Raw genomic sequence first — 11,299 nt, forward strand, 5'->3', positions numbered from 1 at the left:
GAATCACTCAGACCTGGCCCCAAGCCCTTTGTTTGGATGTCTCAGACACAGTGCTAAAACCCAAATCCTTGGATTCTTAACCACTGTGCCACCAGGGAAGTGCCAGGAGCCAATCTCTTTTTATTTGGCTGGTGCTGTTTATCTTCTCTCTTAGCTCCGAATGCCCTTGTATGTAGCAGACGTTCCACTGCCAGCTTTTCATCAAGTACCTTTGAGCCCCAATGTGTCCTCCACATCACACAGTTCCTAACATAGCTGCTGGACTCCGGCTGACCTCTTGCCCACCCCTCAGCTAGTTCCCGCAGGGTACCCCCTAGAGCCTGTCATTGCGGGGTTTCCCACCCCTCTGTAGCCAGGTCTCATCCGTGCAGTTCAAGTCCAGTTCCCTTCAGCATGTCCACCGGCCCTTTGGAGACTCACATCCTAGTAAGGCACCCAACTCGGGCTGTGCAGGCTGCCCTCTGCTGCCCCTGCCATGACAGGCTACTCTGCTCTGCCTCCATATGTCCACACATTTCCCCCAGATCCAGGGACACGTGCCAAGCAGGTGCACATAGTGGTCTGGAGCACGATCTTCTGAAGGTTTGAGCCCAACTCTAACACACTGCTATGTGACCTACAACAAATTACATAACTTTTTGTGCCTCCGTTACCCCTCATATTGTAATATGAGAATAGTATTAATTTCCATCCCATAGGATTACTGAGAATGTTTTTTGTTGATACATATAAAGCTCTTATAACAACGCCGGCCCATAAGCATGGGGCATTGTAAAGTTTGTGATAAATACACGAATGCCACAGTCTCCCTCACCATGGTCCAACCCATCTGGACTCACAGCTGAGGAGTTCCCTTCTTGCAGGTATCCCACTCTTAAGGTTTGGGTCCCCTGGAGCTCCTTCACTTGGCTTTGTGAGATGAGGGAGGAGAGAAGCACCATGCGACTCCTTACCAGACCACAGCCAGCCCTCCACTTCAAAGCTCCCTTTCATACAATGGACACCCACGTACCTTCATGTAGGTTCTTAGATAGCTGACATCTGTCATATCTACTCTCCCTCTCCTCTCTATAGAGATACGCAGATAGATGTACATTTTTTTTAAACAGAACCATTTAAAAGTAAGTTGCAGAAATCATGATACTTCACCCCCTAAGCACTACAGCGTTCATCTCCTAAGAACATTAATCTCCTAAGAATATTTCCTGAAATATTCTCCCACATAATCATGATGCTAGGCTCATATCTAAAAAAATTAACATTAATTCCATAATATCATCTAATCTCCAGTCCTTGTTCATGTATCTTCAGTTGTGCCAAAAATGTCTTTTGTAGCTTTTTAAAAAGTTTTTTAAATCCAGAGCCCAATCAACGTTCACGCATTTTTGGCATTTAGTTGTCTCTTTAGTCTCTTTGCTCTAGGAAAGGCCCTTGTCTTTTTTTTTTCTTTCTTAATGACATTGACTTTGAAGATTCCAAGCCAGTTGCCATGCCCCCACAGCATGAATTTTCTTCATTCACTTTTACCATCTCTCACCAAGAGGGAGGAGGCTGAGGGGGCCTCTCTTTAGAATATAGGATCCTCATCATTTCTTGTTTTCAGATTAAGGACCCGGGCTGAAATTCAGAGGTGGTCAGAGCATACCTATTTCTTACCTGGTTTCACAGGTTGTTGGAGGGGTATTACAGGGCACCTTTCTGGAGAGGAGTAGTGAGTCTCCCCCGCTGATCAGCCTGGACTGAGTGCCCCCAGGCAGGGTCCCTCCTCGTGGGTACAGTGGGAAAGTAGGTTGGACTAGCCCAGAGAACTTTCACACCCAGCACCCTGCCCTGCCCTTGAGAGAAATAAGCATTACCTCCCGATTCTGGACCCTGAAAGGACCTGGACATTCCTCCCCAGGGACATAGCACCTATGCCCAGAAGAGCTGCCCCTGGGCCCTGGGAGGTAGGTGGAGTTGAGGGATCATGGCCCAAGGCCAAGAGCTGATCCTTTCAACTTTTTTTGGTGACTTTGATATCAGGTGACCAGGACAGCAAGGCCAACCTGATTGGGGTGGTAGTTATAAAAGGCCACTCACCCGGAGCCAGAAGCTCTGTATCAGCTCCCACAGTCCTGCTGATCTCAAGCACCTGCCTCCACAGGTACCTTTCTCGGGCTCATTTCTTAGCCCTTGGGATCCCCGATCATATATCCTGGGAACCAGTGGAAATGGAGGGATACGGGGAAACACTGGGTTAGGTGTAGGAGGCCTGAGTTCTGGTTCCTTTTTTTTTTTTTTTTGGCTGCATTGGGTTTTCATTGTTGCACGTGGGCTTTCTCTAGTTGTGGCGAGCAGGGGCTTCTCTTGTTGTGGAGCACAGGCTCTAGGCACTCGGGCATCAGTAGTTGTTGCACGTGGGCTCAGTAGTTATGGCTCGCGGGCTCTAGAGCGCAGGCTCAGTAGTTGTGGCGCATGGGCTTAGTTGCTGCGCGGCATGTGAGATCTTTCTGGACCAGGGCTCAAACCTGTGTCCCCGAAATGGCAGGTAGATTCTTAACCACTGTGCCACCAGGGAAGTCCTGAGTTCTAGTTCTTGCTGCCCAGCTCCAGACTTCAGTTTCCCCATTTTTAAATGAGAAGCTTGGACTGGGCCACCTCTAAGGACCCTTAGTGTGACTGGAGTGAAGAGGTGGGTAGGGCTCCCCATCTGGCATGAGGGCAGCCCTGGCCCTGGCTGCAGCCCAACCTCAGCCTTCAAGACTGTGAGAGGATGGGGGGGGTGGGGAGGGGGGTGGAATTCCCTGGTGGCCCAGTGGTTAGGACTCCACGCCTCCACTGCAGGGGGCACGGGTTTGATCCCTGGTTTGGGAACTAAGATTCCCACATGCTGTACCGTGCAGCCAAAAAAAAAAAAACTCTGAGAGAATGGGGACTTGTCCTTGTTGTCCTTGGAGGAGGTGTCCTGGTTGGTCTTGATAAAGAATGCCCTGGGGAAGGGGGCATCAGAAGCCATTTGCATCAGCCCTGGGACCTTGGTCCCATCAGTGTTGCTAGCGGGGAGCAGCTCCCTGTTCCCAGGGCATGAGGAGGTATCCGCAGGAAGGGTCCCCGCGGTGCAATGCCCAGCATACACCCTGCACTGGGGTCCACAAGAGTGCTTCTCCGTTTTGAAGTGATCACTTCAGCCTCAGGATTGGAAACAGGTGATGGGCAGAGGGGATGGCCAGGGCTGGGATTTCAGATGCTCAAGTTAGGAATCTCAGGGCTCTTTTCCAGCCCTCAGATTCTGTGATACACCATGGGTGAGCTCCTGGGATGAAGGATCCATGTAATTTAGTGAATGCAACTTAGTCTTTCTGGTGTCCAGCTGGGAGCCAAGCACAGAACATGTACAAGTGCTTATTGACTGAGTAAATGAATGAATGAGTGGCTCTATCTCGTCCCTCAGTCTGGCTCCTCCTTTCTCGTCCCCTGTAGTTGGTACAAATGGCATTGTCCCAGGCCACTCCTTTCTCAGCCACAGAGCTTCTCCTGGCCTCTGCCACCTTCTGCCTGGTATTCTGGGTGGTCAGGGCCTGGCAGCCTCGGGTCCCTAAAGGCCTGAAGAGTCCACCAGGGCCCTGGAGCTGGCCCCTGATCGGGCATGTGCTGACCTTGGGGAAGAGCCCACACTTGGCCCTGTCGCGGCTGAGCCAGCGCTATGGAGACGTGCTACAGATCCGCATTGGCTGCACACCCGTGCTGGTGCTCAGCGGCCTGGACACCATCCGGCAGGCCCTGGTGCGGCAGGGTGATGATTTCAAGGGCCGGCCTGACCTCTACAGCTTCACCTTAGTCGCTGATGGCCAGAGTATGACCTTCAACACAGACTCTGGACCAGTGTGGGCTGCCCGGCGACGCCTGGCCCAGAATGCTCTCAACTCCTTCTCCGTTGCCTCAGACCCAGCTTCCTCGTCCTCCTGTTACCTGGAGATGCATGTGAGCAAGGAGGCTGAGGCCCTCATCGGCAAGTTCCAGGAGCTGATGGCAGGGTCTGGGTGCTTTGACCCCTATGACCACGTGGTGGTGTCAGTGGCCAAGGTCATTGGTGCCATGTGCTTCGGGCAGCACTTCCCCCAGAGCAGTGGGGAGATGGTCAGCCTTGTGAGGAACACCCATGATTTCGCGGAGACTGCCTCCTCCGGGAGCCCCGTGGACTTCTTCCCCATCCTTAAATACCTGCCCAACCCTGCCCTGCAAAAGTACAAGAGCTTCAACCGGAGGTTCCTGCAGTTCCTGTGGAAAATGGTCCAGGAGCACCATCAGGACTTTGACAAGGTGAGCCCAGGGTACGGGTGGTGTGGGGGCACACAGAGTCTGTGTGTGGCCCCTCTCACCCAGCTCCAAGGTACCCACACAGCCAAGGCCTAGGAAGGCTCTGGGACATCTCAAATCACCTGTGCGACCTGGAGCCAATCCCTCTCCCTCTCTGGCCTCAGTTTCCTCATGCCTATAGCCTCCCTCTCAGGGCTGCTCAAAGCCCCAGAGAGATAAGGTCGTGAATGGGGCCCTGGCAGAGCCCTGTAATGTGGGGTGCTGTTATCATGAGAAGGCTTTTGTTCTGCAGGAAACTGAACCCTGACAGAGACTAATTCCCAGCTCGGGTGTCACTTTACTTCCCTGTACTCACCCCAACCTCCTTCTCTGAAATTGGACCCCTGAGGTTATTGGGAGGAAGGGTCAATGGGGCATGAAATGATACTTTAAGCCCTACCTTGGGCTGCTACCAGCTCCTGTCGTGAGCTCAACCCACTGCCCAGAGGCCAGCAGGCAGTGCCAGATGGGATGGGGCAAGGTCCAGCCTTCCACCCCAGAAGTGCCGGGGTGCTCCTAAGCTTGTGCCCCCTCAGAACAGAGTCCAGGACATCGTAGGTGCCCTGTTCAAGCACTACGAGGATAACTCCAGAGCTAGTGGGGGCCTCATGCCCCAGAAGAAGACTGTCAACCTTGTCAACGACATCTTCGCAGCCGGTAAGAGTCAGACCCCTGCCCCTCCACCCCTCAGTGCCTGCTGTTCACACACAGCCTTGCCCAGCCCCGGGGTCCATCAGATAACTCACCAACTACATGTCAGATGGTGCAGGACACAGAGACCAGGCCCAGGCTCAAGGTTTGAGCCCAGGCTGTACCACCAACTCCCAGTGAAAACTCAGCCAAGTCCCTCTCCTCCTCTGGGCCTCCATCTAAACAATAAAGGCTTCTCTGGGCTGTAAGTCTAGGCCCTTGTAACTCCAGCAACTAATCATGGAAGCAGTGACTCACGTTTGTGCTGAGGTGACTCCACCTCTGCCCTTAGAAAATTCAGGGTGAGGGGCTTTGGGGGAAAAGGAGGCAGAGAAAGACAATGTTTGGTACATACATGGTGGGTGTGTGGTAAATGCTGCCTTCTTGTTCCTGTCTTCCTTTCTTCCTCACCTTGCCCCATGCTGCCCAGGGTTTGATCCGATCACAACAGCCATCTCCTGGAGCCTTCTATACCTTGTGACAAATCCTGAGATACAGAGGAAGATCCAGGAGGAGCTGGGTATGTAGTGTCCCCTAACCCTCTGGTGGAGAGAAGCCTTGGGGTCCCAGGTCATCTGTTCAATCTACATATAGCTGCTTTATACCTACTAAGTACAAGCCCTGGGCATACAATGGTGCCCACCCCTGCCTAGAAGATACTGGGGGGTCAGTGGGTCTCAGACCTGTAAACAGACATAGCACCACATAGAGTGACACCTGGTATGACTGGGGATGCAGATGTCATGGAGCAGTCAGGACAACCCCTAAGCCTTGTCCGTCCTCTGTGTTCTGCAGACACGGTGATTGGCAGGGCGCGTCGGCCCCGGCTCTCCGACAGATCCCAGCTGCCTTATTTGGAGGCCTTCATCCTGGAGACCTTCCGACACTCCTCCTTCGTCCCCTTCACCATCCCCCACAGGTGAGGCCTGCCTATTCTGCCCTCCCACCTCTGAAATCATTGCCATGTTTTCTCCCCAGCTTCTCAGCCCTGGCCCTGGTCAGACCTCAGCATCTCCTTCCTGGCCATGACACCAGATTCCTCACAGACCTTGGCCTCTACTCTGCCCCCATCCAGTCCAAACATGATCAAAGTACCCGGCTCTCAGGAGAAAAACCACACTTCTGACCTCAGCTCTCATTCACCTCTGCTCACATTCCCTCCCTACAGGTATTCTCAACCCCGCCAGGCTGGCCTCACCATCCCTTACAAGCAAGAACCAGCCAGCCTCCAATTTTGCTTATGCTGGACCTTCTGCTTGGAAGGTCTACAGTCTTCTCTGGCTACCAGAATCCTATCCTACCTTATCCTGACACAAACTTCCCCTCCCCTAGAAGCCTTTCTTGATTCATCCAGCTGACATAACTTCATTCTGATATTTTGTAGGACTTACAGCAATTTGTCCTTGATTAGGTCCTGGGATTTTAACAATGTCAAGAGAGTTAGTGAACACTTACTTCAGTCCATATTTTGGTCTAGTTATATCCAGAGGAAGAGGCCTGACGCCTCAGCCAAGCTGAGAACTCCCCAGGACTGACCCAGACTGCCTGCTTCTTGGCTCCAGAGAATGGCCAAGGGCACAGCTGGGTACAAAGAAAAGTTTAGTAAACATCTGTTGAAGAACAGGATCTGAGAAAGGGGAAGAATAATTTCAACCCTTCCTTGCTCCTGATATTCCCTCCTAGTGTACGGTATAGAGACCATGGTGGACAGGCTATTGGAGTGGGGTGGAGGAGCAAGAACCTCTGCGGGGGGGTATAAATTAGGAGTTTGGGATTAATATATACACAACTACTGTATATAAAATAGATAAACAACAAAAACCTACTGTATAGCACAGGGAACTATATTCAATATCTTGTAATAACCTATAATGGAAAAAACCTGAAAAAGAATATATATGTATATATATGGCTGAATCACTTTGCTGTACATCTGAAACTAACACAACATTGTATATTAACTATAGTCAACTTTTTTTTTAATTATTAAAAAGAAAAATAACAACCTCCCAGAGACACACCCCTGTTTTCCAGCCCCTGAGCCTGACAGAGTCCTCTTCCCTCCTTAGCACAATAAGGGACACAACACTGAATGGCTTCTACATCCCCAAGGAACTCTGTGTCTTCATAAACCAGTGGCAGGTCAATCATGACCCGTGAGTACATATCCCCCACTGAAAAATGTGTGAAGTTCAGCAGTCAGAAAGGCTGTTTGTCCCCCTAGGAACTGGTTATACAATAAGGGAATGGTGCCTCGATGGCTCTGCAGCCTGCTCTAAGGGACAAAATTTAGGTCCATGTTTCTCAAACTTTAGTGCATTGACCAGGAAATTGGTTTTAGATTTTGGTGCCCAGTCCCCCAAGATTCCTCTTCGGTAGGTAAGGTGGAGTATCTCAGGCGATTCTGATGTGAATGGCTTAGGGACCTCTTTGGAAAATCTCATTTTATAGGTAGGAGGATCATATAATTTACCATCCAAACTAGGGCACTTCTGCGTGTGAAAAAGGATGCTGTGAATAATTACTCCCAAACAATAAGCATAAACCAGGATGGACGGTTGATTCCCCTTATATATTGAGTAGGATAGAGAGGGACATGTGTTCCTTCTTTTAAATTCTTTTAGTTAAAGTATTATTTCTTTAAAATAAAAAATTAATATTAAAAAGCACTATTTTCAAGGCTGGTGATTTTAGAGAGAGCTATGTAAGAGAAATAAACATCAAAATACAGTTTGGCCCCTTTCCCCACTCTCCCTTCATTGCTCTAGATCTATTCTAACACACATGTCCCCTGCCCAGGCCTTTCCCGCAGGGCCTCCCTAGCCCAGAGATACCACTTCCTCTGTTCATCCCGCAGGAAGCTGTGGGGGGACCCATCTGAGTTCCGGCCGGAGAGATTCCTCACTGCCAATGACACCACCATCAGCAAGACCTTGAGTGAGAAAGTGATGCTCTTTGGCATGGGCAAGCGCCGGTGCATAGGGGAGGTCCTGGCCAAGTGGGAGATCTTCCTCTTCCTGGCCATCTTGCTGCAGCAGCTGGAGTTCAGCGTGCCACCAGGTGTGAAAGTGGACCTAACCCCTACCTACGGGCTGACCATGAAGCCTGCCCCCTGCGAGCATGTCCAGGCACGGCTGCGCTTCCCCATCAAGTGAAGAAGTTCCCAGCATTCTGAGGCAGAGGGAAGGGTGGAGGTCACTGAGGAATCTTTGTTTCTTTTCTTTTCTTTTTTTTTTTAACTAACAGCTTTATAGAGATATAATTCATATACCATATAATTCACCTCCTTAAAGTATACAATCCAATGGCTTTTAGTATACCACAGAGTTGTGCTGTCACACCACAATCAATCTTACAACCTTCTCATCACCCAGTAAAGAAACCCATACCCCTCAGCAGTCACTCCCCATCTCCCCCTAACCCACCTTCCCTACCCCACTAGCGCTAGAAAACTACTAATCTACTTTCTGTGTGTACAAATTTGCCTACTCTGGGCATTTCATATAAATGCAATTATACAGTAAATGGTCTTTTGTGACTGGCTTCTTCACTTAGCATGATGCTTTCATAGTTCATCCATGTTGTAGTATGTGTAAGCCCTGGTTTCTCGAGTCCTGAGACTAGGCCCAGTTCACTGTTCTTACTTCTTTCCAGTATGATTCACGTCTTGGAACACTTGAAGGGAACAGAGAGGAAGGGACCCAGCCTTGTAGGCCAAACCCAGATGGGTGAAGGGGGATCCCTCATGTCCTATCCTCAAAAGGTAGAGAACGTCTGACCTCTCACAATGTTCTGATTTGTTCATCCATAGCTAGGGGAAGATAAGCCCCCCAGAAGTGCTTGGGTTACCTGCAAAAAGCCCAGGTCCCATCAAAAGGGGACTATCAAAAGAGTGAAAAGATAAGCCACAGAATGGGAGAAAATATTTGCAATTCACATATCTGTAAAGGATTCATATCCAAAATATATAAGGAACTCCTACAAATCAACAACAAAAAAAACAAACAACCCAATTTTTAAAATGGGCAAAAAAGTGGTGATCGTTTTGTAATGTATAGAAATATTGAATCACTACGTTGGGCATCAGGAGCTAACATAGTTTTGTAGGCCAGTTATACTTCAAAACAAACAAACAAACAAACTCATAGAAAAAGAGATTAGATTTGTGGTTACCAGAGACAGGGGGAGGGGAGGGGAATTTGAATGAAGGTGGTCAAAAGGCACAAATTTCCAGTTATAAGATAAATAAATAAGCACTAAGAATGTAATGTACAATGTGATTAATATAATTAACACTGCTGTACATTATATATGAAAGTTGTTAAGAGAGTAAATCCTAAAAGTTCTCATCACAAGAAAACTTTTTTTCTATTTCTTTAATTTTTTTGTATCTATACAAGATGATAGATGTTCACTAAACTTACTGTGATAATCATTTCATGATGTTTATAAGTCAAATCATTATGTTGTACACCTTAAACTTATATCATGCTGTATGTCAATCATATCTCAACAAAACTAAAAGGAAAAAAAGACAAACAGAAATGGGCAAAAGACTTGGGTAGACAGTTCTCTAAAGAAGATATGCAAATGGACAAGTACATGAAAAAACACTCAACATTATTTGTTATTAGGGACATGCAAATCAAAAACACAATGAGGTACCATTTCACACCTACTGGAATGGCTACAATAAAAACTAAAAACTAGGGACTTCCCTGGTGGCACAGAGGTTAAGAATCTGCCTGCCAGTGCAGGAGACATGGGCTCAAGCCCTGGTCCAGGAAGATCCCACATGCCGCGGAGCAACTAAGCCCAAGCGCAACTACTGAAGCCCGCGCTCCTAGAGCCAGTTCTCTGCAACAAGAGAAGCCACCACAGTGAGAAGTCCGCGAACCGCAACGATAAATAAATAAATAAATAAAAATTAAAAACTAGAGAGCTATTTGGGAATTCCCTGGCGGTACAGTGGTTAGGACTCCGCGCTTCCACTGCAGGGGGCCCAGGTTCTATCCCTGGTTGGGGAACTAAGATCCCACAAGCCGTGTGGTGTGACCAAAAATGAAAAACAAACAAACAAAAAAACCCACTAGACTGTGATCATATGATCACCTTAATAGATGCAGAAAAAGCATTTGACAAAATTCAACATCCATTTATGATAAAAACAAAAACCCTCCCAACAAAGTGGATATAGAGGGGATGTACCTCAACATAATAAAGGCCATATATGATAAGCTCACAGTTAACATCATACTCAGTGGTGAAAGCTAAAAGCTTTCTTCTAAGATCAGGAACAAGACAAGGATGCCCACTCTCACCACTTTTTTTTTTTTTTTTTTTTTAATATATTTATTTATTTATTTATTTTGGCTGTGTTGGGTCTTCGTTTCTGTGCGAGGGCTTTCTCCAGTTGCGGCGAGCGGGGGCCACTCTTCATCGCGGTGCGCGGGCCTCTCGCTGTCGCGGCCTCTCCCATTGCAGAGCACAGGCTCCAGACGCGCAGGCTCAGTAGTTGTGGCTCACGGGCCTAGCCGCTCCGCGGCATGTGGGATCTTCCCGGACCGGGACACGAACCCGTGTCCCCTGCATTGGCAGGTGGACTCCCAACCACTGCGCCACCAGGGAAGCCCACTCTCACCACTTTTATTCAACATAGTATTGGAAGTCCTAGCTAGAGCATTTAGGCAAGAAAAAGAAATAAAAAAGCATCTAAATTAGAAAGGAAGAAGTAAAACTGTCCTATTTGCAAATGACATGATATATAGAGAAAACCCTAAAGACTCCACTAAAAAATTTGTTAGAAATTATAAACAAATTCAGTAAAATTTCAGGATACAAAATCAATATATAAATATCTGTTGCATTTCTATACACTAATAATAAACTATTGGAAAGAGAAATTAAGAAAACAATCCCATTGCTTCAAAAAGAATAAAATATCTACAAATAAATTTAACTAAGGAGGTAAAAGACCCGTACACTGAAAACTATAAGACACTGGTGAAAGAAATTGAAGAAGACACAAATAAATGGAAAGATATTCTGTGCTCATGGATTGGAAGAATTCATATTGTAAAATGTCCATACTGTCCAAAGCAATCTACAGATTCAAGACAATCCCTATCAAAATTCCAATGGCATTTTTCACAGCTATAGAGCAAACAATCCTAAAATTTGCATGGAAGCATAAAAAAGATCCCAGATAACCAAAGCAATCTTGAGAAGGAAGAATACAGCTGGAGGCATCATGATCCCTGATTTCAAACTGTAT

General features: G+C 47.8%; 1 protein-coding gene across 2 annotated transcripts; it reads left to right on the forward strand.

Moving 5' to 3' along the window:
- The first annotated feature begins 2,041 nt into the window (after positions 1-2,041).
- LOC309626716 (cytochrome P450 1A2) lies at positions 2,042-8,550 on the forward strand. 2 transcript variants are annotated; one of them, XM_082387809.1, is made up of 7 exons: positions 2,043-2,143; positions 3,460-4,299; positions 4,872-4,992; positions 5,456-5,545; positions 5,821-5,944; positions 7,095-7,181; positions 7,883-8,550. In XM_082387809.1, exons 2-7 carry the CDS (start codon positions 3,469-3,471, stop codon positions 8,178-8,180), a joined length of 1,551 nt encoding a protein of 516 aa, XP_082243935.1. In that variant the 5' UTR covers positions 2,043-2,143; positions 3,460-3,468; the 3' UTR covers positions 8,181-8,550. The 2 variants fall into 2 exon arrangements, with proteins under 2 accessions (XP_082243936.1, XP_082243935.1); XM_082387810.1 differs by lacking the exon at positions 7,095-7,181 and having other exon boundaries at positions 2,042-2,143.
- The last annotated feature ends 2,749 nt before the right edge of the window (positions 8,551-11,299 follow it).

The sequence above is a fragment of the Balaenoptera borealis genome, assembly GCF_965194805.1.
Source record: "Balaenoptera borealis genome assembly, chromosome: 3".
Classification (NCBI taxonomy): Eukaryota; Metazoa; Chordata; class Mammalia; order Artiodactyla; family Balaenopteridae; genus Balaenoptera; species Balaenoptera borealis.

Coding starts and splice junctions, on each gene's coding strand:
- LOC309626716 (XM_082387809.1), top strand. CDS start 3,469: ATGGCATTGTCCCAGGCCACTCCTTTCTCAGCCACAGAGCTTCTCCTG. Junction 4,300..4,871: donor ACCATCAGGACTTTGACAAG/GTGAGCCCAGGG, acceptor GTGCCCCCTCAG/AACAGAGTCCAGGACATCGT. Junction 7,182..7,882: donor TGGCAGGTCAATCATGACCC/GTGAGTACATAT, acceptor TTCATCCCGCAG/GAAGCTGTGGGGGGACCCAT.